The sequence below is a fragment of the Thalassophryne amazonica genome, chromosome 13 (assembly GCF_902500255.1).
Source record: "Thalassophryne amazonica chromosome 13, fThaAma1.1, whole genome shotgun sequence".
Lineage (NCBI taxonomy): Eukaryota > Metazoa > Chordata > Actinopteri > Batrachoidiformes > Batrachoididae > Thalassophryne > Thalassophryne amazonica.
Genome location: NC_047115.1, coordinates 66,112,877 through 66,138,732, shown reverse-complemented (window position 1 = coordinate 66,138,732; position 25,856 = coordinate 66,112,877). Strand labels below are relative to the sequence as shown.

At 40.6% G+C, this 25,856-nt stretch overlaps 1 protein-coding gene across 2 annotated transcripts in view; it reads left to right on the top strand.

Annotated features, from left to right (window-relative positions):
• Positions 1-4,799: 4,799 nt before the first annotated feature.
• vrk2 (VRK serine/threonine kinase 2) overlaps positions 4,800-25,856 on the top strand; it is a 59,321-nt gene continuing 38,264 nt past the window's right edge. Inside the window, exons 1-8 of one of the 2 annotated variants that reach the window (XM_034184320.1) lie at positions 4,800-4,955; positions 5,105-5,168; positions 8,861-8,995; positions 15,917-15,972; positions 21,639-21,708; positions 22,256-22,343; positions 24,927-25,035; positions 25,243-25,335. In XM_034184320.1, the coding sequence (XP_034040211.1) occupies positions 8,866-8,995; positions 15,917-15,972; positions 21,639-21,708; positions 22,256-22,343; positions 24,927-25,035; positions 25,243-25,335 (546 nt within the window). In that variant the 5' untranslated portion in view covers positions 4,800-4,955; positions 5,105-5,168; positions 8,861-8,865. The remainder of the gene's footprint in view (positions 4,956-5,104; positions 5,169-8,860; positions 8,996-15,916; positions 15,973-21,638; positions 21,709-22,255; positions 22,344-24,926; positions 25,036-25,242; positions 25,336-25,856) is intronic. The other variant, XM_034184321.1, reaches the window with a different exon arrangement.

The following is a 25,856-nucleotide window of genomic DNA, read 5'->3' as shown; positions in this document are numbered from 1 at the left end:
GTTTGTCAGACTGCATGGCTGATATAAAGCTGTGGTTACAGCAAAATTTTCTTCATTTGAACGAGGACAAAACTGATTACATTTTGTTTGGTGACCCTGCTCTTCTAGGTTCTGGTTTGTTGTCTGCGTCTTTGAAACCTATAGTAAGAAATCTTGGGATGGTATTTGACAGTTCTTTTAGATTTGAAAAACAAATTGACAGCGTGGTAAGAACAAGTTTTTATCAGTTGCGTCTTTTATCTAAGGTTAAACCATTTTTAAACCACACTGACCTTGAAAAAACTATCCACGCTTTTATTAGCTCTAGAATTGACTATTGTAATGCCCTTTATGTCAGAGTTCCTCAGACATCTCTGAGTCGTCTCCAGCTGGTGCAAAACGCTGCAGCCTGATTTTTAACAAACATATCAAGATGTCAGCACATCACCCCAGTTCTTTTTAATTTGCACTGGCTTCCAGTCTCTTTTAGAGTTGATTTAAAATTTTGATGTTTGTCTTTAAAGCCCTTAATGGCCTGGCCCCTCCTTATTTGACTGAGCTTTTGCATCCTCGTGTCTCAAACAGGTCTTTGAGGTCTGTAAATCAGCTTTTACTGGAGGTGCCCAGGTCCAGGTCTAAACGCTGGGGTGATCGGACCTTCTCTGTTGCTGGGCCCAAACTTTGGAATAAATTGCCCCCTGAAATGAGAATTATCTCTGACTTAGAGCTTTTTAAGTCCAGGCTCAAGACGCATTTGTTCAGGCTGGCTTTTAACACTCAGTAGCATGATGACACTTTACTTTATGCTATTAAATGTTTTTATGCATTTTTTATATAATTGTTTCTGTAAAGGTCTTACTGTTGGATATTTGTTTTTATTATGTTTTGTTTTTAAATTTTGTTGTAAAGCACTTTGGTCACTTTGAGTGTTGTAAAGGTCTCTAGAAATAAACTTGACTGATTGATTGATTGATAAAAACAGAGCTGTGCTGGTTGCACACTGTCCAAAAGAAGCCTCCAGAACTTGCATACCCGGTTGCTGAGTGAATAGACCTGGCCCTCAGGATCATAGTGAGTAACACCGAAACAAAGAGCGCTGTAAAAAGAATGAGCCAGAACGATGTTTCAAAGTGTAATTTGGATGTTCTAGTTTTAACAAAAAATTTTATGGTCATTAATTAAGGCTTCCAAAAGGAAGGATTTTAATAGACATTTAAAAAGCGGTTATGTTAAAAAAAACATTGAAAACTGGTTTAAAAGTGAAAGTTTGTTCACATTTAGACCAGGTTTCAACACAGCTTTCATTGCCAGCTTGTACACGTGCCTTGTTAGGCTTCAAAATTAGATTTTACGCATTGTACTGGTTGAAAAATAGAATAGAATAGAATAGTTAGAAACGGTCTAAACCAGAGCGTCAATTAAACATCTACAAATAGACGTTGAAAAAACTTTCACTTTTGAACCATTTTTGAACGTCTTTTCAATGGTGGGTGCTCAGGTTTTTTAAAGATCTTTTCAATGAAAAAGTGCACAATGGATTTCATTTTCATTGGAGCAAATAGAAATTCATGTTTGTTGAGCATTTTCAGACCAAATGTAGCCTCAGTCATTGAGTGATGGATGAATTTGTATGTAACACTATGCTTACAAATAATTTAACATGAAAATGAAGACCTTATAGGGCCACTCTTTCTTGAGATATGTCCATAAATGTGCAATTTATAGATATGACATCTGCGGACACACATTCTGCAATCTTATGCGTTTTAAAAATCAAAAAATACGAAATATTAGCGAGCAGCGCGGCGGCGGAGCTGCAAAGCGAAGCGAGGATCATGACAGATGAGTGCGAGTGACTGTCGTAGTCCATCCGACTCAGTTTTCATGACCGCAAACCGGAAGTACACTTTCGTCACTGCAAACAGGAAGTTAAAACAGGAAGTACACAGGAAGTACACAAGAAGCATGATAGGAGATACCGAGGTACATGATGGGAGCTTTTTCCCCCAAATGCGGAGAAACGGTGTTATGTCGTCACGCTGGACACCAGCGAAAGGCTGGTATAGGAATACACTGAGTGAGCCGCATTGCCGCCGTAACTGTATAGCTTCGATCAACAAAGTAGTTTGGAAAAGAATCCGCCCAAATCTGACATTCTTCTTCTTCACGTTTAAAGGCAGTTGACAACCATCTTATACATTACTTTTCCGCCACCAGCTGGACTGGAGCATAAGTCAGGGGCCTAACGTCCACAAAAAATGATAAAAAAAAAAAGGATGTAGACTTACGAGGTCTGTCAATAAAGTATTGTACCTTTTTATTTTTTTCAAAAACTATATGGATTTCATTCATATGTTTTTACATCAGACATGCTTGAACCCTCGTGCGCATGCGTGAGTTTTTCCACGCCTGTGCACGTCTCTGTGAAGCCCATAAAATTTTCACCAAAAGCCAGATAAATTTTTCGAATGGTTTCCAGGTGCCAGTCTCTAACAGCTTCTGAAAAAATTCTGATGGAAAAAAGTCCTTTTCATTCCGCCATTTCCAGACAATGAAAATCTGATGAGGGGGCGGGACCACTCCTTCCCAAGGCGTGCTCACAGACGAATGACGTCACCGACAGGCGTGGAAAAACTCACGCATGCGCACGAGGGTTCAAGCATGTCTGACGTAAAAACATATAAATGAAATACATATAGTTTTTGAAAAAAATAAAAAGGTACGTTACTTTATTGACAGACCTCGTATACCCTGTGCAGTAATCCTGTATGCTTCAGATAGTCGTAAAAGTAATTGAAACAGATTAAATCTTACTATCTAATGGATCAGCTTCTTAAAAAGGGCTCAGTGGTAATTATTAATTTATAATCAAATTTGTGAATTAGGTATAAATAATATATATTGTTGTGACATTGATTACAAATCTTGAAGAAAGAATCAAATTTCTATGATATATGTAGAAATACTATACAAATAATCAATGTTTATGAGTTCAATGGTATGAATATTTCATGAGGTGAAGGCTGGAACATACCATTCAAAAAGGCAAAGCCGAGTTGAATGGTTCATCCAGCTTTCCCCAAATTAAATATTCATTCCATTGACAGAATGTAAAAACATTCATTATTTATTTCATATAATGGCTAAAATAGATCCTTGTCATTTGATATTTTATTCATTTACAAACAACAGAAAAAGGATTTACATTTTGGTGTTCCACTGCTGCTAAAGTCCAAATTGTGACGTGTAGTCCAGTGATACTGTGCACTGACTTTGGACTTCGACTAAAAAAAGGAAAAAAAAAGATACTTTGTGTAGTTCCTCAGTCCAGCCAAAAATCACATCAGCTTTTCAGCTGAACAGCTCTTCATGCACCCAGATGGCTTTCAGTGGAGTGGATTTTGTGTCTCGGTAGAATCATCCCCCATGCACGCGCACACACACACGCAACCAGGTCGTCGCTTGTGCGCGCCAAAAAAAAAAAGACTTTGTGTAGTTCCTCAGTCCAGCCAAAAAATTACATCAGCTTTTCAGCTGAACAGCTCTTCATGCACCCAGATGGCTTTCAGTGGAGTGGATTTTGTGTCTCGGTAGAATCGTCCCCCATGCACGCGCACACACACACGCAACCAGGTCGTCGCTTGTGCGCGCCAAAAAAAAAAAGACTTTGTGTAGTTCCTCAGTCCAGCCAAAAAATTACATCAGCTTTTCAGCTGAACAGCTCTTCATGCATCCAGATGATTTACAGCAGAGTGGATTTTGTGTGCATCAGTTAGCTCAATCAAATTATGTCTCGTTAGAGTCATTGCCCCGCGTGCACGCACACACGCAGCCAGGTCAGTGCTTGTGTGTGCATGTACTACCAAAAAAGATTGTGTACATCCTCAGTGCAGTGAAAAAAAAATCACATCAGAAATTAGTCCAGCTTTTCATTCTTTCTTCCTGCTAACAGCCTCCAAACAACATAGTGGATTTGTTTTATGTGTGTGTGCGCACGTGCATGTGTGTGTGTGTGTGTGTGTGTGTGCACGTGCAATGGTACCAAACATATACCAAATTTGCACTCTAAATGGAACCAAACTGCACTCTAAATGCAATGCAAGACAAATGGGATGAATTAATCCATGTCATATGACATACAAAGCACCAATCAAATGACAAGGATCCACTCAGCTGTTATATAACTGTTAGTAATTTGATGCATATTCATAATGGCAGGTACTATAAAAAAATAGAAATATAGAAATACTGTGAACTGTTACTAATTTGTTGCTTATTTATAATTAGAGGTCCTGTAATTAATATTTCTACATTGTACATAGCATAAGTATCTTCACTGAATTAAAATATGTTTTATGATAGTCATTAAATATCTCTCAGTATATTTATAATTGCAATTTAATACATGCTGTCAGTGCCACATAAATCAGGAGAATAAATATCTTTTGTTGTGTAAACATTATTTTTTTTTCGATGAAATCATCAACCCCTGAAGAAAATTATTAAAAGTAATATTGCCCAATTGAATCTTCAATTTTTCCAGTATTTCAATCAAACAACTTAAATATTTTTCCATAGCGAAAAACGCTGTTCGGTCAAAGGCTTTGCCTTCATTATATTAACAAATATTTCTAGGTGTAAACTGAAACATTAAGAAACATTAAACATTATCATTTCGTTTTCTTAAAACAAACACGAAACATTCAGCCTCATGATTCCGTTAAACAAACCCACAAAACTGCTCCGTTATGCTATTGGCTGTCAGAAATGTTTCCATGTTTGGCATTGGCTGTTCAGCTTAATGGGCGGGACTACTTTTAGGAAGTAATGTTTTTGTTTCTGTTTTGTAGAATGAACGACGACAGAATACTGAGGTTTTAAGATTCCTTCCATCACTTTAATATGTTTTTACGTGAAATTCCTAACTGACGCTTTACGACGTGATTCACTTCGGAGGTTGGCGCACGTTTATCCGTGTAAGTGATAAACTAACTGGAAGTACATCAGTAACTAGTGTTTAACAGCTGCTAACTCAACTGTTCGTGCTAGGCTAATTGTTCAATTGTCAATTGCTCTGTAACAGTTTTGGTTGTGAAAAAAGCAAAATATTTGATCTTTTTCTCAGGAATATTTCTGCAGTCGTGTGGGGATTAAACCTTGTCTTCTGGACAGGAACGTCTGTCAGGCAGGTGCTGTATATTTGTTTTATTATCTATTCAAAGATTTTAGATGCAGCTCAACATGCTGCCTGTAAATTTTTCAGAAAGAGAATTGTGGGTTCTGTGTAGAAGTGTGCAACCGCTTCCATTTGTCTCCACATCAGGGGTCCAAGCATGAAGTAATATTGTGATATTGTCAGGAATATTATTGTGTTTCTTTTTTGCCGTTAAAATGTTTGCCCAGCAACTTCAAGTTGACCAAAGTGACCAAACTTGACTTGGCAACAATATCGCAGAATTGGTACAATTTTAAGGGGAAACTGTAATAAGCATTTTGATTACTGTCTTGAGAATTGTAGGGTGTTAATTGAAAATGTTTTGCCATTTTCAAAAAGCAAAAGTGAAATTAAATTTCTCTGAGGCAGTTCATTTGATTTTCACTTGGCACACATTATGTACAGTTCATCCAGACCTAAAGCTGTTCGAAGAATTTTGTTTGATCAAGCCCTCTCAAAGGGGTGTGACGATTTACCAAATTGACCCTAACTGACCCAGAGTGACCCAAACTGACTCCAATGTTGTACCCAAACTGACCCAAATATGACTAAATGAAGTACTTTTATTTATTTTTGGAAATGTGCCCTGTTCTCAAAAAGGTACATTAATAGACAGCGCCCTCCCACCCTCCCTCCCTTTGTCTCACTGCCTCTTCAGAATGCTGAAACAATAAACAAGGGATGCTAAAGTACGTTTGTGAGTACTGGCAGTTTTTTTTTTTTTTGGGGGGGGGCATATAACAGACTCTGAACTTTGATATCTGATGTTACATGCCCTGACAAGGCAGGCAGCAGTACAAAGGTGAGTGCTGTTTGCTTTTAATGTACCATTTTAAGAATGGAGCGCATTTCTGAAAATAAATAAAAGTACTTCATTTAGTCATATTTGGGTCAGTTTGGGTCAGTCTGGGTCAACTTGGGTCAGTTTGGGTAAATCGTCGCAGCCCTATCAATGTGTCAATCAAAATTTAAGGTGTGGGTTGCATTAACATGATAGACGATATCTTTCATTAACATGGTTCAGTCTCAAGGTGCATATACAAAACGTATCCAACCTTATTTTATCCATTGCAAACGAACTACGCGAATTGTCATTTGGTGGGGAGGTGTAGGGAACCTTCTCGTGCATGCATGGATTTTTTTTTTTTTTTCCGCAGAGCACGTCAGGTGCGAGCACAAGCCAAAGAGTGAACATATGTACTGGGCCTCAGTCGGATTTTCATGATGGACCAACTTGTGTCCGTCCACGAGCCGAAATGACCAAGTGACTGACAGAATATGGATTTTGGTTATGGATGACCGACGTGTCACCATAGGAGAACTTGCAGAGTATGTGGGGATTAGCATAGGTTACATTTTTATGGAGGATTTTGGCATGTGGAGAGTGTCAGCAAAATTTGTGCCAGTGCAGCTGACTGCAGAGTATGAGCAGCTGGGTCTGGAAGTCTAGCAGCCACTTATTCTGCTCAGCTGATTCAGGCTTTCCTGGCCAAATGCAACACTCCTGTAATTCGTCAGACTCCTTACTCTCTCACACACACTTCTACCGGTGGTTCTGCCATTGATAGAAGCATTTCTGGTAGTCCTCTTTTGGAATGGTGTCCAGCTGGGCTGTTGCGTTCCATGTGATTTCTTCTTGCAACTCAAATTGAATTTCTTTTAGTGTTGTTTTTAAGAGCCAAAAATCAGAGAGAGCCATATCAGTAGAGTAGGTAGCCTGACGAATTGCAACAGTGGTGAGTTTGGCCAGGAAAGTCTGAATCAGCTCTTCTCATTGTCATAGAGATGTCTGAGAGAGTCCTCGATCAACAGATGAAAGTCTGAGTGCTATAGCTGTGCTCAGTTGTTCAAAAATATCTCCTTAAAGGTGTCCAGAAAAGTCAGAGAAAAATCAAAGTCCCAAAGGAACAGTTTTTAATTTACCAACAAAGGAAGCAAACTTCACAGAGTCCTCAAAGAACAGCTTTGATTTACACTGGTTTGTGGTCATCTTAAGTACTATAACAAGGGCAATTCCTCTACCCCAAAGGGAGGTCTGTTTTAAATATAGCAAATCTTACACCAAAAGAGCTGTAGATGATATTGTTTTTTGGAAAGGACCCAGGTTTGGTGAGATCACTTTTCTGGAAAGTACCCAGGTTTGGAGAGTTCAACTCTGGGTCATGGAAATTATTATAATTTTCCACTGGTATGTTTAATTTGCTTCGATGTTACTTTTTTTAAAAATTAAGTGCTTTACTCAAATTTTCACCCTTAATTCCAAATTCTTTTTTTTTTAAGCATGCATTTTGCAGCCAACAGCATGACTCATGCAAATCCTTTCGTTTCAGTGCAGGGGGTGTGGGGGTGATTCCCAGGGGTGATTCTGGGAAGGACACAGTGACAGCCAGTCAGAGTAGAGAGACACCGTGACATCACTGGCTGGTCTCTCTCTGGCTGCTAATCTAACATGGTGGAATCCCCTCCAAAATGACTGTGTTTCTGTGTAAATCTATGTTTTTCATATATTATGTAAAAGCTAGTGACAAATAAACACTTCTAAAACTGAAACCACTGTTATTGTAACCTGATAACACCTCTGGAGAGATTTACAAGACCTCTCTTGGACGTCAGTGTGCACACGCATCGCGCGGTCAGAGGTAACTTTCGATCTTTTCAAAAGCTCATGTATGCGCACACGCACGCCCTCCTGCAGACGCTGTTAAAAGGTAAGTAAAATATTGTTTATGATTGAGTGATTAGGTTTTTTCTGCAACATCATGCGGCTGGGCTACTTTAGCATGGCATTATATTTAAGAATAAGGGTGATGTGGAGAGCTGTAGTAACTTCAGAGACATGAAGCTGATCAACCACAGCATGATGTTATGGGAAATATTAGTGGAAACTAGGCTGAGAAAAGAGGTGATGATCTGAGAGCAGCGACATAGTTTCATACTGAGGTGAAGTTTTTGCTCTGAGGGTGCTGATGGAGAAGTATGGAGAAGGTCAGAAGGAGTTGCATTGGGTATTTGTGGGTTTAGAGAAAGCTTTTGACAGGGTGCCAAGAGAGGAGTTGTGGTATTGTATGAGGACCTCTGGAGTGGCAGAGAAGTATGCAAAAGTGGTGAAGGATATGTATTAGGACAGAGTGACAGCTGTGAGATGTACAGGTGGGTTTAGATCTGGGATCAGCTCTAAAACCTTTCTTGTTTGCAATGGTGATGGACAGATTGACAGTTGAGGTCAGACAGGAGTATGATGTTGGCAGATTACATTGTGGTTTGTAGGGAGCTGATGAACCTGGAGAGGTGGAGATGTGCCATGGAGAGAAGGGGAATGACCGTTCATAGGAGCAAGACAGAGTACGTGTGGAAATGAGAAGAACCATGATGGAATAGTAAGGTTGCAAGGTGTACACGTGGTGAAGGTAGATGAGTTTAAATAAGGGGTGGGGAAGAATGGCAGGATGTGGGTTAGTTATTTATAGTTGGGTTTAAATTAAAGTTTAAGGGTGTAAAAACCCACTTTGTGTCTTAATAAATAAATAAATAAATAAATAAATAAATAAATAAATAAATAAATAAATATATATATATATATATATATATATATATATATATATATATATATATATATATATATATAATGTGTGTGTGCTAATTTGTGATCCTTCTGCACTCTTCCAGTTTTCATGGCCCCCCCAAGAAAAAGGGCTTTACCCAAGCCACTTCCAGAAGGTTTCATTCTTACTGACACTGAGAAGAAGAAATGGAGACTAGGGAAGAAAATTGGTGAAGGTGGTTTTGGACTAATCTATCTTGGTAATACGTACATTCATACAAATACAACTTTACATCTCTCTCTTCCAGGGCTATAACTTCTTAACTTTCCATTGTCATTTAGTTTTTAGGTTTTTTTCAGACGGTGCATCTATTTTCAGAGCCCATAAATAATTGGACAAACTAAGTATAAATATTACTTTTAATACAAATCATCACTTTTACAGTTTTCAAAAGCTGAGTGACTGTACATGAAGGGGACCAGGGAGGGAAGTCACCAAGACACTTGAACAACTTTGAAGAAGTTGGATGATTCTGTGTCTGTGGCTTGTTATGGTGTCGTGATACTGATTTTTGTTTTTAATGCAATTCATTCAATACAGGCTCCACGATACAGTTACCAAGATTCACAATGCATTTTACACCCCTACAAACTCACCTACCTCCTGACAAACAGCAAAGTTTTCTCGTCATAATCAGTTACTTAGTTTATTTATATTCAGTTGTTTTAATTGTGGGGGGTTTTGAAAATGTGATCTTCTTTGTTGTTCCTGACTAGATATGTACAGTGCACCTGGGAAGCATTCACAGCACTTCAGTTTTTTTCCACATTTTGTTATGTTATAGCCTTATTCCAAAATGGATGAAATTCTTTTTTTTCCTCAAAATTCTAAAATTCTACTTACAGTACCCCATAATGACATCCTGAAAAAGTTTTTTTTTGAGACATTTGCAAATTTGTTTAAAATAAAAAAAAAACAAAAAAAAAAAAAAACACATGGACATAAGTATTGACAGCCTTTGCCATGAAGCTCAAAATTGAGCTCAGGTGCTGTTTCCACTGATCACCCTTGAGATGTTTCTACAGCTTAATTGGAGTCCACCTGAGGAAAAGATTGGACATGAATCTGAAAGGCACACACCTGTCTGCATATACATAAGGTCCCACAGTTGACAGTGCATTTCAGAGCACAAAAGAAGCATGAAGTCAAAGGAATTGTCTGTGGATCTCTGAGACAGGATTGTCCGGAGGCACAAAACTGGGGAAGGATAGAGAAGCATTTCTGCTGCTTTGAAGGTCCCAATGAGCACAGAGACCTCCATCATCCATAAATGATCCACCAAGACTCTTCCTAGGACTGGCCGCCCGTCTAAAACTGAGTGATCGGGGAAGAAGGACCTTGGTCAGGGACGTGACCTAGAACCAGATAGTCACTCTGTCACAGCTGGAGAGAGGACAACCCTCTCTTTAGCAATCTACTAATCAGGCCTGTATGGTAGCGTGGCCAGATGAAAGCCACTCCTTAGTAAAAGGCACATGGCAGTGTGCCTGGAATTTGCCAAAAGGCACCTGAAGGACTCTCAGACCATGAGAAACAAAATTCTCTGGTCTGATGAAACAAAGATTGAACTCTTTGGTGTGAATGCCAGGCGTCATGTTTGGAGGAAAGTAGGCACCATCCCTACAGTGAAGCATGGTGGTGGCAGCATCATGCTGTGGGGATGTTATTCAGCAGCAGGAACTGGGAGACTAGTCAGGATTGAGGGAAAGATAAATGCAGCAATGTACAGAGACATCCTGGATGAAAACTTGCTCCAGAGTGCTCTTGATCTCAGACTGGGGCGACGGTTCATCTTTCAGCAGGACAGTGACCCTAAACGCACAGCCAAGATATCAAAGGAGTGGCTTCAGGACAACTTTGTGAATGTCTTTGAGTGGTGTTACATCACCTAGCCAGGGAAGGACATAAGGTCAGCAAGAACAAATTACAGTTGTGGTCCCCGACAGTAAAGTATTTGGGACATGAATTGAGTGCACAAGGACGCACTATTGTTCAAGACTGGAAGACGGCTATTCTCCAGGCACCCAAGCCATTGACAAAAAAGCAGATGATGTCCTTTTTAGGCATCACTGGCTACTGCCGTAGCTGGATTCCAGATTATGCGCAAATTACGTCTCCTCTCTTGAAATTAATGTATGACGAAAGTATATCCATGTCAACAGCATTGAAGTGGACCCCAGAGGCGGAAGCGGCATTTGTGCAAATCAAACAAAGTCTGGTGTCTAGCTCGGCTCTAGCCCTACCAAATTATGACAAACCATTTGTTCAAACTGTCGATTGCAAAGGTCATTTTATGACTTCTGTATTGACGCAGCAATATGGAGAAAGGCTTCGCCCGGTTGCCTACTATTCTTCCAAATTAGACAGTGTTGCTTGTGCACTTCCTCCGTGCGTACGTGCAGTAATAGCAGCCTCTATGGCTATAGAGAGTTCTGCCGGAGTTGTGCTTTTCCATTCATTAATACTAAAAGTACCCCATGCAGTGTCAGCATTGCTGCTACAAACAAATATGACATTTCTGTCTCCAGCACGTCATCTTTCTTGTATGGCTACGCTCCTATCTCAACCCCATTTGACTATTGAACTCTGCACAACATTAAATCCTGCCACACTCTTGCCCATCCCAGTGGATGGAGAACCACATGACTGTGTGGAGGAAGCCCAACGAGTATCTAAATGTAGACCCGATTTAAAAGATACATCTCTTTCAGAGGGCACAGTGGTATTTGTGGACGGCTCCTCAAAGAAAAATCATCTAGGAGAAACGATGACTGGGTACGCGGTAGTGACACATGATAGTGTCCTACAAGCTGTCAAGCTACCTGCTAACATGTCGGCACAAGCGGCCGAACTGGTAGCTCTCACCGTAGCCTGCCAGATTTTCAGAGATCAATCTGTCACAATCAATACTGATAGCCAATACGCATTTTCCACGGTGCATGTGATCTCTGTAAACCCAGTGTAAGTACGGAAAGTGAGCAAGTCTGATAATAGTGTGTGGCTCTGGTGTTAAGATCCAGGGCAGACACGAAAATCAGCAGAAGAAATTACAAGCCACTGACCAGAAACTTAGGACACTGACTTTAGGGAGATCCTGACTATGTCGCGCCATACACCATTATGGATGAAAACAGCATTGTGCTGCTGGGCATTAGTGTTAGGAGCCATAACAGTCACTATATGGGGAATGCACATGTGGACACCATTAATGAAAAAGGGAATTGACTTTGGGGAAGTAGAGAACATCACAACCAGAACAGACGAAACTACAAGTGGAAATTCAATCCGCTGCGTTAAACGATATGTGGTTACCTCAAAGGGAGTAACCTGCTACAATCATGGGAGGCAGATACTATGCGGACTAAATCCTTGTGAAGACCAGGAAACATCCTACCAATGGTTTTATGCCTGTTACACCACGCCCAGGATCTATTATGTTGTACAGATACCCTTTTTGGCCCTCAGACAAGATAGCTGGATTGGTGATCCTGGACAATGGCTGGCTTATGATTTCTACATGACTACGGGTTTTCCCCGTGCCAGTCATTGGTGGGGAAATACCTTTCTGACGAATGGCTACCCGTCCGCCTGGCCACAAAATTCCTATGGGTGGACAGACGAAGCGTATAGTTGGAAAAATATCATATCAAACCTAACAGTCAGCGGCCGAACCAAAACAGTGACATTCACAATAAACTCGTTAAAATTCCCGATAAGCAGACCAATCGAACGGATATGTCACACGTTTGCACTGTGTGCATACAAAGCGGGGTATGATCCTTGCTGGAAGATTGTGCTATGCCCAAAGACACCAAATACAAATGCCTCAAGAGACACCACGAATCAAGCAATACTGGGTGACCTTCTCCCCGGACCGGGGTCTGTAAGAGCCAAGCAGGCCCGCTTGCATAAAGGGCCTCTGTCAGCAGATGATTGGTTTTTGGTAACTACGGGAATTAGCGGACAAAATAACAATTGGCTCCTGATGGCGGAGCAAGCAGTAAAATCCACAAAACAGGATTGCGTAGTATGTATGGGGCCCCGACCAATTTTACAGGTGATTCCAGCAGAGATATCGGACGACTGCCTATTGGTGGTAATGAAAAATACAACAATACACCGAAACCACAATTGTTCAGTATGGGACCACATTTACCCCGTTGCGGCTGCGGTAAAAAACAAACCAATATTCTCAGAAAAGGTAGCTTTGGGAAATTTCTCCTGTATCAAACTGCCCGGAACAGGGAAACCACTGGGAAATCTGAACGAGACTAAGTGGTGTAGTCGAATAATACAGATAAACGGTTCATTTGTACCAGTCAGCCGAAGTGACGTGTGGTGGTGGTGTGGAGATAATAGAATTTTTGACAGATTGCCTAGGAATGTGTCAGGATACTGTGCTTTAGTGTCCCTACTCCTCCCAGTAAAAGCCATTCCCATTTTAGCCAAGGACTTGCTGATGCACCTAAAGTCTGTGGTGCCTGAAAATTGGCATAGAGTAAAAAGAGATTGGGAAGGAGTGGGAGATCCAACATATATTGACGCAATAGGAGTCCCCAGAGGAGTGCCTGATGAGTACAAACTGGCTGATCAGATAGCAGCTGGATTTGAATCCTCCATCTGTTGGTGGTGCTCAATTAATAAGAACGTAGACAGAATAAACTACATCCACTACAACGTGCAGAAATTGGGAAATTGGACAGAGGAAGGTTTTAAAGTGGTACATTCCCTACTGGCAGCCACCTCACTGATGGCCTTCCAGAACCGCATAGCCCTGGACATGCTACTCACTGAGAAAGGAGGAGTCTGTGCAATGTTTGGAGAACAGTGTTGCACATTCATACCGAACAACACAGCAGCCGATGGAAGCCTGACCCAGGCCATTGAGGGCCTGTGGACACTGAACAAGAAGATGAAGGATTACAGCGGCGTTAATGCCGAATTCTGGGACTCGTGACTGGACGTGTTTGGGAAGTATCGCACTTTGGTCTCCTCTGCGCTTATATCTATAGCAGTTTTTGCTGCAATTCTGACCTTGTGTGGATGCTGTTGTATTCCTTGTCTACGTGGTCTAGTCAATAGAATGATAACCACTGCTATCTCACCAGCCAGACAGGATTCAGCTCAGGCATACCCCCTTCTGGGTAACCATCCAGGCGATGACGATGATGAAACTGATGAAGAAGACGACTACGACCACTATCTTCCAGATCTGTTCCCTGATCCAGGTGATTATGGTGAACCTGACGATGACCTCAACACCAACGATAAGACCTCCCGAGTGTAAATGTATTCTTACCATTGTTTAATGACCCTGCAGCTGAAAATCTGAATAAGAAGTGGTTGCTTAGTAACAATTGTTTACTCTTAGGTGAAGATGTAATACCGTTGGAATGCATGATAAACAGGGGGGAAATGTTGGAGTTATTCTGTAGATACACTGTTTTATTTTATCATGCATGTTTTGTGTTCTCTGCTCTGGTAGAATGTAGTTCTCTCTGCTCTGATAAAGTGTATTGTACTGATGTGATGGGTGAAGGTTACTTAAGATATGTGACATGACGTGTTTCTGCAAGTTGTGGTATCTCTGTGTGCACGCTAAGCTCTTTTTAGGACATGTGAAGATGACTCATGCAGGACGCAGCCGAAGCTGAGCAGTAAGATAAAGAATAGAGAATTGAATGTTCCAACCACAGTGTGATTGTGATACATCAGTCCTTTTGTCAGAAGAAGTGTGATTAATCGTTAGATGTCTTAAACACATCTTAACCGAGCCCAAGATTAAAAAGGTTCTGAACATCCTGAATGTATTGTGCAATCAGCAGTTCTGCGGCAACAGCTCACGCGCTATCACTCTTCCCCTCAGGAGCTGTACCGCCCATGTATGTAGGGAAGTCCTAAATAAAAAGAGCGGGAGCGCAGGCCAGACTTCAGTGTAGCTTTGGTGTACAGCCTGACTGCACTCCTCGCGAGCTTAAATTGAATTCTATCTCTCACTTGTTTTATTGCCTGGTTGTCTCTTCCTCTTATCAAAGGTACAGTATTCTAAACCCGACAAGTGGTCAAGCCAGAGCCCAGACCTGAATCCGATTGAACATCTCTGGTAAGATCCGAAAATGGCTGTGGACCGATGCTCCCCATCTAACCTGATGGTGCTTGACAGGTGCTGCAAAGAGGAATGGACATAACTGCCTAAAGATATGTGTGCCAGACTTGTTGCATCATATTCAAGAAGACTGGAGGCTGTAATTGCTGCCAAAGGTGCATCAAAAAAGTATTGAGCAAAGACTGTGAATACATATGTACATGTGATTTTTATTTTTTTAATAAATTTGTAAAAATTTCCAAAGAACTTTTGTCATGTTGTCATTATGGGGTGCTGTGAGTAGAATTTTGAGGTGGAAAAAATGAATTTAATCCATTTTGGAATAAAGCTGTAACATAACAAAATGTGGAAAAAGTGAAGTGCTGTGAATAATTTCCAGATGCACCGTACATTGTTTCTTAAAAAAAATTTTTCCATGCCCCACACATTCACCGGGTTTAGTGAAAATTCATTGATTGGAAAATTGTTTTGTTGAGGTAAAAAATGTCAATTTCAGTTTTGCAAAACCCAGTGGAGTGTCTTCCAAATTTCTTCTTTTGTTACAGGGTGCAAAATGGTCAAATATTCAGCTTACAGTGAAAACAGACAACAGAAGACTGTTTTTACATTTAAAGAGATAGAACTAGACAAAATTTGATACTTTTCATGGAAAAGTGATAATTAAGTGAGTAGTTGACCATCAGCTCTACTCCTTTCCAATAACTCCTTTCATGCTTGCATGTATTTCTCTAAATAACCACGTGTGTGTGTGTGTGTGTGTGGTTTTTTCAGTGAGGGGCATCAAATTCACCCTCTGCATTAATTTTTGGTGGTTGTGAAATCTGTTTAATCAGCTCTTATTACTACAGCAGTTGTAACTCTTGTGATGAAGTTTCAAACTTGAACCACAGTTTGTTACCTCTTCAAAGTTCAATCCAGAGGCCTATGTATCATCAAAGATGTATGATTTGGAGCAGTGTGTCTCAAAATGTCTTTCCTACATGTTCAACTCAACTGTTTTCTGTTGTGTCTTAGCCTCCCCAGATGTGGACAGACATGTTGCAGCAGACACTGATTTTGTCATAAAAGTGGTAAGTACATATGTAGTGGATACAGACAACTGGTCACTCATCAACTGCACAGACTGCCAGGTATTGATGTTTGGATACACTTTGCCAGAGACAGATATTTCGTTTTTTGTTGTATTGTTCTCACACAGACTATATATTATAGTTCAAAATCACCATGAAAGGTGCTGTTGGAAGATTGGGGTGCATGGGGAGAACAATTTCATTGCATACATTACTGTACCCTTTTTTTAACCAGAGGAGGCTTTGCTAAAATGTTTGATGGAAGAAGTCAAATCAAGTCAAGTCTGGGAGCATGTGCTTGTGTCTCCACATCCACAACACCGCCTTTGGTCTTGGATGTCAACCACCCATTCAGACAACCGGTCCAAACCCACCTCTCAAAAGTTACCATCTGTCTCCTGCAGCTAGATTAACTGTGGGCATCCTCTTGGTTTTTTGCAGCCACTGTGGTCTTCAACACTGAAGCACGTATGTGGTAAATCATGCACATACGAGGTCTGTCCAAAAAGTATTGGACCTTTTTATTTTTTTCAAAAACCATATTGATTTGAATCGTGTGATTGCATCAGCCAAGCTTGAACCTTCGTGCGCATGCGTGAGTTTTTTCACACCTGTCGGTTGCATCATTCGCCTGTGAGCAGCAGGCTTTGTGTGAGCAGTGGTCCACCTCTCTCGTCGGATTTTTATTGCGAATAAATGTCTGAACGATTTGGAGCTTTGCTGCATCAATTTTTTCCAGAAACTGTGAGAGACCTCCAGGTGGACACCATTCGGAAAATTCAAATGGCTTTGAGGGACGATTTTATGGGGATTACACAGATTAAGGAGTGCTCCAGCCAGTTTAAAGATCGCCCACAGCTGCTGAGAGCGCGGCGCGCTCCGAGCGCCGATCGACAGGCTGAAACCCCGCAGAAACAACTGCACGTCTGTCTCAGTGTGCCGAAAAAGTGCTGATGTCCACGTCTTCCACAATTCCTGTGCTAGTCAGAGGACGTCCCGGATAAAACACAGCGTCCAGTTTGAAAATGAACAGCACATTCCACTGTTACAGGAGTTTTTGTCATGGAAAGAGGAGCGGAGGAATTCTGCGCGTCGCCGCGGTGACGCATGGTGCAAAGCAACGCCGTGATGAAGCCTCACAGGACATGTTCTGGCATGTCCAGGCTCATCCACAATTTCTTGGTTAGTCACACAACTGAAAACCCACCGACAGCCGTCTGAAAGCCATCTCAAAGCCGTCCTGTGAGACCAATACGGAGGTGGTTTTGTGCCACGCCATGACCGGCACGGTGGCGCATCCGTCCGCTTTTCTTTCCATGAAAAAAACTCCTGTAAGAGTGGAATGTGCCGAAAAAGTACTGATGTCCACGTCTCCTGCCATTTTTGTGTAAGTCAGACGACGTCCCGGATCAACAAAGCCTTCACGTCGGAAATGATCTGGTTGTTTCAGCGGGGTTTCAGCCTGTCGATCGGCGCTCGGAGCGCGGCGCGCTCTCATCAGCTGTGGGCGGTCTTTAAACCGGCTGGAACACTCCTTAATCTGTGTAATCCCCATAAAATCGTCCCTCAAAGCCATTTGAATTTTCCGAATGGTTACCACCTGGAGGTCTCTCACAGTTTCTGGAAAAAATTGATGCAGCAAAGCTCCAAATCGTTCATTTATTCGCAATAAAAATCCGATGAGAGGGGTGGACCAAAGACTTGGACCTTCATTCTCCTGCAAAGATGTCGACATTGCCAAATACCTCTGTTCAGTGACCTCATGACTCCATAAGCTCTTGCTAGGCGTCTCTTGATCTCAAAGGCCAAGGACCTGGAGACATGAGTGCCACGATGAGATAAGTGAATGGCTCTACAAATTCAGCACTTTCACCATATACAGATGGCTGAGACCAGGGCCTGGTTTCATAAAGAAGTCTTATCTTTTTTAGTCAACTAAACTTACTTAATCAACTAATCTTTTGATGTTCGTCATTGCACAAAGCGCTCAGTCGGCTAAAGTTTTGCGTTACCCAATTTAAAGTTTTTAGCCAGATACAGAGGAGGCTAATCTTATTTTAGTCAACAAAACTTCAGTATCTTACCTCAAAAATGTGGCTATCTTCTATCTACCACTTGATGGAACACTCAAAGGCACCCCTGTGTTGCATGTATTCCTCCAAAAGGGGAGCTTCCTCCACTTTTGGCCATGGTTGTAGCAGGTGACTGTCATGGTGTGTTTGTGACAGTTCTCACGTTAGCCACCGGGTTTCGCTGTTACGCTGAGCAGCGTTGTGTGCACAAAAAGGCTTGACGGAAGTGCAGAAAAGAATTGCTAGGCTAAGAGCTAAGCACATCATTCTGCAGTTTGTATGTGTCCGTAAATGTTAATAAAGCCAGTTAACAAAACAAAGACTGGATAGTTCACGACAACGACCAACCCGGAAGTAAACAAAGGGATTTCTTGGCAACGGTGTTCACGAGGCCGCTATGCGAGTGAAAATTGTCGACTAACGTAAGACTGCTAATCTACGAGTTTAGCAGTCGATGTGAAATGGTGTTTCGATGGATATGTTGGACGACTAACCGTAGTCGACTAATTTTAATAGACTAAAAGATTAGACTGCTTTATGAAACCGGGCATTGGAAATCATTACAAAGCTGGATCTTAGTCTTGATCTAGGCTAATTGCAAAGAGAGAAAAATTAATTACAGTTTGAGGCTGATCTGCTTCAAAAAATTTCATGTCTGTTTTTGTCATTTCATTTATTATGTAAACATGCACTTTTTTTCAAGGATTCTAAATTTGGAATTGTTCAGGCCCATCTGGGCTGAGTTCTTGTGAAGCCATCCACCTTTTTTTGTGTGTGTGTGTGTGTGTGTGTGTGTGTGTGTGTGTGTGTGTGTGTGTGTGTGAGAGAGAGTGATATTTATTTTTTTTTTCAGGTTTATGTATGGTTTATGTGGCAGCATGAAAATGTAGCTTTGTTCATGTTTAGCTAAAGATCTGTATCTGTTACAGTGAAATATACTTTTTGATGGGGATAATGTGATCTTGATGTGAATGAGTGTCTTCTTTCATTCAAAACATTCTAAAAAGAATGCTTTAAAAGGTTGAGATAGTGTATTAAGCAGTACACAATAAATGGCAATGGGTCACTCCATATGAACTCAAAGTCCAGAAATTGCTGACGGTCACCGACTCATATCTGGCTTAAATAATTGTGTTGGTGTCTCTACATGTATAATGAATATGTGCAAAGTTTTAGGTGGAAAATCTTAAGGGTTTCTGAACTAGGGGCCTTTTAAAAAAGGGTTGTAGCGCCTATTTTTGACACTTGCAAATTGCGTATGTTCTTGAGTAGCCACTTTTGAATGCCAATATCTCTGAAACAAGCAAAGATAGCTTACTGAAATTTGCTTTCCTGGGTAATTTGGGCCCAGGCTTTCAGATTCTGTCAGAAAAGGCCTATCTCTTCTAGTTTCTGAGTTACTGGTCTCCAAAGTGGTGGTGTTTTTATGTGCAAAAATGAAAAAAAAAAAAAAAACAATTTTCAGGGGGCCAGTGTCAGCCTACAATCATTTACAACAGACTATTGATGTGGATTCCTTCAATTTGAAGACAGGACTGTCTGCAGGAGGGAACGTGACTCTGCAAAAGTCTTAATATAGAAGTTATAGGACTCCGGGTTGCAGGTAAAAAAAAAAAAAAACACTTTTTGACCAATTTTTGACTGGGAAATTTACCATTTTTTCTAGATATCTTACAATCATTTGCCACCCCCCCCAAAAAAAAGAAATCAGCTTGTTTTCTCACCTTCTTCATATTGAATTATTATTATTTTATATATATATATATATATATATATATATATATATATATATATATATATATATATATATATATATATATATATATATATTATTTTTTTTTAAGTTGACCTACAGCAAAAAATATAAACGCAACACTTTTGGTTTTGCTCCCATTTTGTATGAGATGAACTCAAAGATCTAAAACTTTTTCCACATACACAATATCACCATTTCTCTCGAATATTGTTCACAAACCAGTCTAAATCTGTGATAGTGAGCACTTCTCCTTTGCTGAGATAATCCATCCCACCTCACAGGTGTGCCATATCAAGATGCTGATTAGACACCATGATTAGTGCACAGGTGTGCCTTAGACTGCCCACAATAAAAGGCCACTCTGAAAGGTGCAGTTTTATCACACAGCACAATGCCACAGATGTCGCAAGATTTGAGGGAGCGTGCAGTTGGCATGCTGACAGCAGGAATGTCAACCAGAGCTGTTGCTCGTGTATTGAATGTTCATGTCTCTACCATAAGCTGTCTCCAAAGTCGTTTCAGAGAATTTGGCAGTACATCCAACCAGCCTCACAACCGCAGACCACGTGTAACCACACCAGCCAAGGACCTCCACATCCAGCATGTTCACCTCAAAGATCGTCTGAGACCAGCCACTCGGACAGCTGCTGAAACAATCGGTTTGCATAACCAAAGAATTTCTGCACAAACTGTCAGAAACGTCTCAGGGAAGCTCATCTGCATGCTCGTCGTCCTCATCAGGGTCTCGACCTGACTCCAGTTCGTCGTCGTAACCGACTTGAGTGGGCAGATGCTCACATTCGCTGGCGTTTGGCACGTTGGAGAGGTGTTCTCTTCACAGATGATGCGAAGGAGATGTGTTGCACTGCATGAGGCAAATGGTGGTCACACCAGATACTGACTGGTATCCCCCCCCAATAAAACAAAACTGCACCTTTCAGAGTGGCCTTTTGTTGTGGTCAGTCTAAGGCACACCTGTGCACTAATCATGGTGTCTAATCAGCATCTTGGTATGGCACACCTGTGAGGTGGGATGGATTATCTCAGCAAAGGAGAAGTGCTCACTATCACAGATTTAGACTGGTTTGTGAACAATATTTGAGGGAAATGGTGATATTGTGTATATGGAAAAAGTTTTAGATCTTTGAGTTAATCTCATACAAAATGGGAGCAAAACCAAAAGTGTTGCGTTTATATTTTTGTTGAGTATATTTTGTCCTGTGACCACTAATGTCAAATATGGAATGTCAATATTTTTTCATGCATCACTTCTCCAACTCGGAGACAAGTGGACAATACCTACTCTCTAAATTGTTCTAAACTGGTAATAATATGGAGATCTGAGTACCATACTGGTAAAACATATGAGTTCATATTCCGAATGATGGCAGTTTCTTCTGAATTAATGTTGTCATGAGGAGCAAGCTTATAAAACCGTGCACTTTGTCCTTGGAGCTCAGGTGCAGACACAACACATATTACTGTAAGTATTCTAGAACATTTAAAAACAAATTATTTGAATGTAATATTGTACATGACTTTTAATAGGACAGGACTGATGGTAAGATTAGCGTTGCAGGTACTGTTAAAGAATTAACCTCAGCCAAAAACTGTATGATTGATGTGGTGTTAAAGTGATGCATAAATGTGTAGGCACTGTGTGACAGCATGCTGCTATGGTGTGTTCTTTTTGGTTTTATTTGGAGGACTAGGAAGAATATCTCCCCCCCAGTTGAGGAAATACCTCATCACAGTTCCACTTTCCTTTCTTATAACATTTTATAGCTTGTCAGTTACAACGTGAAAATTAAATGGTTAATATTTGTGTGTGTTTGCAGGAGTACCATGAGAATGGCCCCCTGTTCTCAGAGCTCAAGTTCTACCAGAGGGCAGCCAAACCAGAGAACAGTGAGTAGCACCGCCCGTCCAGCATCCCGGCAGCTCAGTGGAGCGGAAGTGTGTTTGACTGATGAAGTGGCCGCAGACACAGAGGCTTTGCTGCCTGCTGCACAGTAATTAATAATAAGCCAAAGCAAACATGCACCTCAGTGGCAGTTAGCCCCCCTCTCTGTGCTTGTCTGAGCTCTCGAACGTTATAGTTTGGAGAGGAGTAGCAGAGAAGAAGCCACTCACTCGTAATGATGCCTGGGCCTCCGCTGAGCCCCTAACCACCTGCCATCCTGGTTGCGCGCCAGTCAGGCCAGCCGCCATCAAGCTCCAGGCCAGGCCCACTGCTTTGTCTGGGGCCTGGTGTGTGTTTACAGTTGTGTGGCCTTAGACACCACACTGTAAGAGTGATGCTTACCTGAATGCATCATTAGACTTGCAAAGTCAAATTTGAATTAATAAAACTCTTCTCTCACACACACACACACACACACGCAGACCTTCCTTTAATCACGTGGGTATCATTGTGTTTGAATTCACAAAAGCTTTTCCTGTTCTATTGCTGTAGTGCAAAGATGGGTCAGAAGCAGGAACTTGGACGTCTTGGGCATCCCAACCTACTGGGGATCAGGCCTTGCTGAATACAATCATCTCAGGTATGACCATGGCTATTAGTTGGTAAACATTGTCGTATCAGATTTCCATACGAGTAATTTTGATTACAAGTACCTGTATGTGGTAGCGTTGTCCTATCACCAATATACAGTATCTGGAAGAAAAAAAAATCTTAACTGTTATTATTGCCTGATACTTTGCAGTCTTTTCTATTTTTTTTCCCACACTGAATTGGAATTTCAAACTGTCTGGCCGTAGAGAAGAGAAAATATCAGTAGATGGACATATTTATAGTTCTGTAAAACCCACATTCAGAGGCCTGAAAATCTGCATTTTTTTTCTTGAAGGCTGTTCTGTATATAGACAGAATCGCCAAAGTGGTCTGTCATTTATTTTGTTCCATATTTGGTCACCATTAAGTGTTAGCATCATGGGGCTAATAATTTTCACCCTGGTATTTTTTGAAGTACCCTGCGTTGGTGAGAATGCGTGTTGCTGTGAGACATCAAGGCAGGGACAGTCCAGTATTGATTTGATTTTGCTCAATGGCTACGATGAAATAGACCAAATTGAAAAGATTTGACGGTAGAGAACCCTGGTGGTATACAGCCTTACAGGTTTGAGCCACAACGGTCAGAAGGAGAAGATTCAGACGAGAAATCGGACTAAAACAACAACAGTGACAGGGAACATGGCGGGGAAGCTAGGTGTTTGGAAGATCGCATTGGTCAGTAAGTTGGTTGTGTAATCGTTATTCTAATTCAATTACTTTTTTCTGCAAATCTGATATAATATCAGAGTAACGGTGGCAAAATGTTTGACTGAGCCCTTTTAAAGCTCAATTTGCAACTGTATTACCAGCATGAACGTCCGCAAATCATCAGACACAACAGGGTTATTCCCTAAATGTTGTTTTCCTACCCACAGTTTTTAATGGGTAACACTTTGGACCCCAGGCCTTTTAAGCTTCATGTTGAAATAGCCATATGATGAAATGAAACCTCTGGCAGACTGCATCTACATGTCCTAAAATATTTTACTGTATCAGGGCTAGATAACACGTTCATGGCCATTTATCGCTTGAACGTGGACCTTACAAATAGTTCCAAAATGCTGCATTGATTCACAATGTTTTGAGTCTTTTTGTCAATTTTAATGCATGTGGCCCTTAAAGCTGATGTTGAGTTTGTGGTCAAACCTTTTAAATTAAGGTACTTCACAACCAAAAAAAAAAAAAAAAATGAAAAGGGTGAACTTGATCTTTCACAATTAGACTCTAGCGATTCTGCTTCGACACATCATCCAGTCAGCTTCAGCTTTTTTTTTTCTATTTATTTTGAAAGATTTGGATATTTAACAAAGAATGAACACTGAACAATACAGCACAACACAACAAGGCACATACAATCAAAAGCAAAAAGGGACTTACAGTATAAGACAGTAGATGTAGTGTCCACAGCAATGGATTTGTGACTCCATGGGTTTATACTCACGCATGTCAAAATTGTCAGTGTGCTACATTTGTTAGAATCATGTTCTTATTTAGGGAAAAAGAGGGAGAAAAGTTAGTCCAGCTTGTCATCAATCCGACCATCTACATCAATATTGTTATTTTGAAAGACGTTGTAGAAAATATTCCATATTTTCCAAAACTTGTGAAGCCTGTTTTTTGTGGTGTAACTTATCCTTTCTGAAGAAAAGTAAAAAGTCATTCCCCTTAGCCACTGTGATGAAGGTTGATCTTGCTTTAGTAGGTGTGAATTTATTTCCTTCAGTGTCTCATGTTATACAGGTCAGTGCATTCTGTCTCGGACAGAGTGTCTGTACACCTGACAAACCTTTTAACTTGACAGTTGTGCTAGTGTTTGTTGATAAGTAGCAATTTTTTTTTCTTCCATGATCCTGGTGAACTTTTTCCATGGTGTCTTGAATGAATGGAAGCAAGGCATCATTAGAATGACAAATGAATTGTAACATGACAGAAAAATGCTGATTGAATCTGCCAGATTTGGTATGGAATATGATCCTTTCTGTGAAGAAATGCTGCTTATCGTCCCTCCGCAGGGTATGGTCTGTCCAAAACACTATACACAGAGGAGACTTTTCCTCCCTCATGCGGCATTCATGCACATATGCACACAGGCTGTCTGCAGGACAGTGCAGCAACCTTCTGAATCAAAGCCATGCCTGGAATGAATCGCTTGTTGGGTTGGGTACTTGTCACATAGGTTTTAACACCAACATCTATCTCCTGTATAGACTTTTAGCAGTGGAAATTGTGTACCACACTTTCTTTTCTTGAAGCTTCTTACTTATACTTACTTACTTATAAAGTACTTGGTTAAAGGAATTTGTATCTCAGCACAAAATTGGATGATGTAGTGTTTATTGATGAATACTTCCACAGTAAAATATTTCACTTATGAAATTTGTCCTTTATTTTTTCATAAAATAGACAGGAATGTTAAAAAGTGTTTGTATTTTCTCAGGAGTACCATTCTTTCCAAAACTTATACCTGAGCCTGAATTTGCTGTTGTAGTATTCCCAGGCCAGAAAATCCTTCAACATCAAGAAATGATAGTTATTCATAAAAAGCTTTGTTCTCTGATTGTTTCCTGATCAGGTATCGTTTCATGGCCATGGATCGACTGGGCAGTGACCTTCAAAAGGTCTGTGAGTGCAACAGAGGTCGGCTGAAAAAGGCCACAGTCCTCCAGCTTGGTCAGGGCCTGGTGAGATAATCATTATGAAAAAAGTATCTAAATTATCATCAGGAAATGCAAAGTTACAAGAAACGTCAACAGATATTGACCCTCCTTATTTCAAAGTTACCAGACCACATCAAGTTTTATTTTTATTTGCTTTTGTCTTAATTTATTGTTCCTTTTTTCCTTTTCTGTGTGTTTGCATGTGCTGTTTGCTTTTTTGCCCATTACTAGGTGGATGTGCTGGAGTATATCCATGAGAATGAGTATGTCCATGCAGACATTAAAGCTGCTAACCTCATGCTGGGTTACCGTGACCTTGAAAAAGTGAGTCCATTGTGCCTCTGTATATCCTGTATTTTCCTACAAAGTACATAGTAGTGTGATACTTGTGCTCCACAATATGAACACTTTATTTAAAACTCAGACACTGCCTGAAAACAAATGTTAAACCCTGATGAGCAATATTACTTCTGCTAAGCAAGGTACATTATGTTTTTGTTTGCCTCTCTTTGGTTTGATGAATTGAGAGCCGTGTTTCTCCAAAAGTCTTTTTTTGTCCCTTCCTCTCCATCCCAGCTAACCCTGGACTGTAATAGAATTGTAATTTCTGGATAAAAGGTTGAGCCAGGAAATTTTGAGTTATTTATTTATAGATAAAACAGCTTTATTAGCTCTCCTATGAATTTTAACATTTTCTTCAAAAATTTCTTATTTCTTATTTTACTTTGCACACAGAAACAAAATTATTTTACACAAACCAAAAAATACCATGGTCAAAATTATTAGCACTCTGATGCTAATGGTTAATTGTGTGTCCTTTTTGCTGGATAACAGCCTTCAGTTAT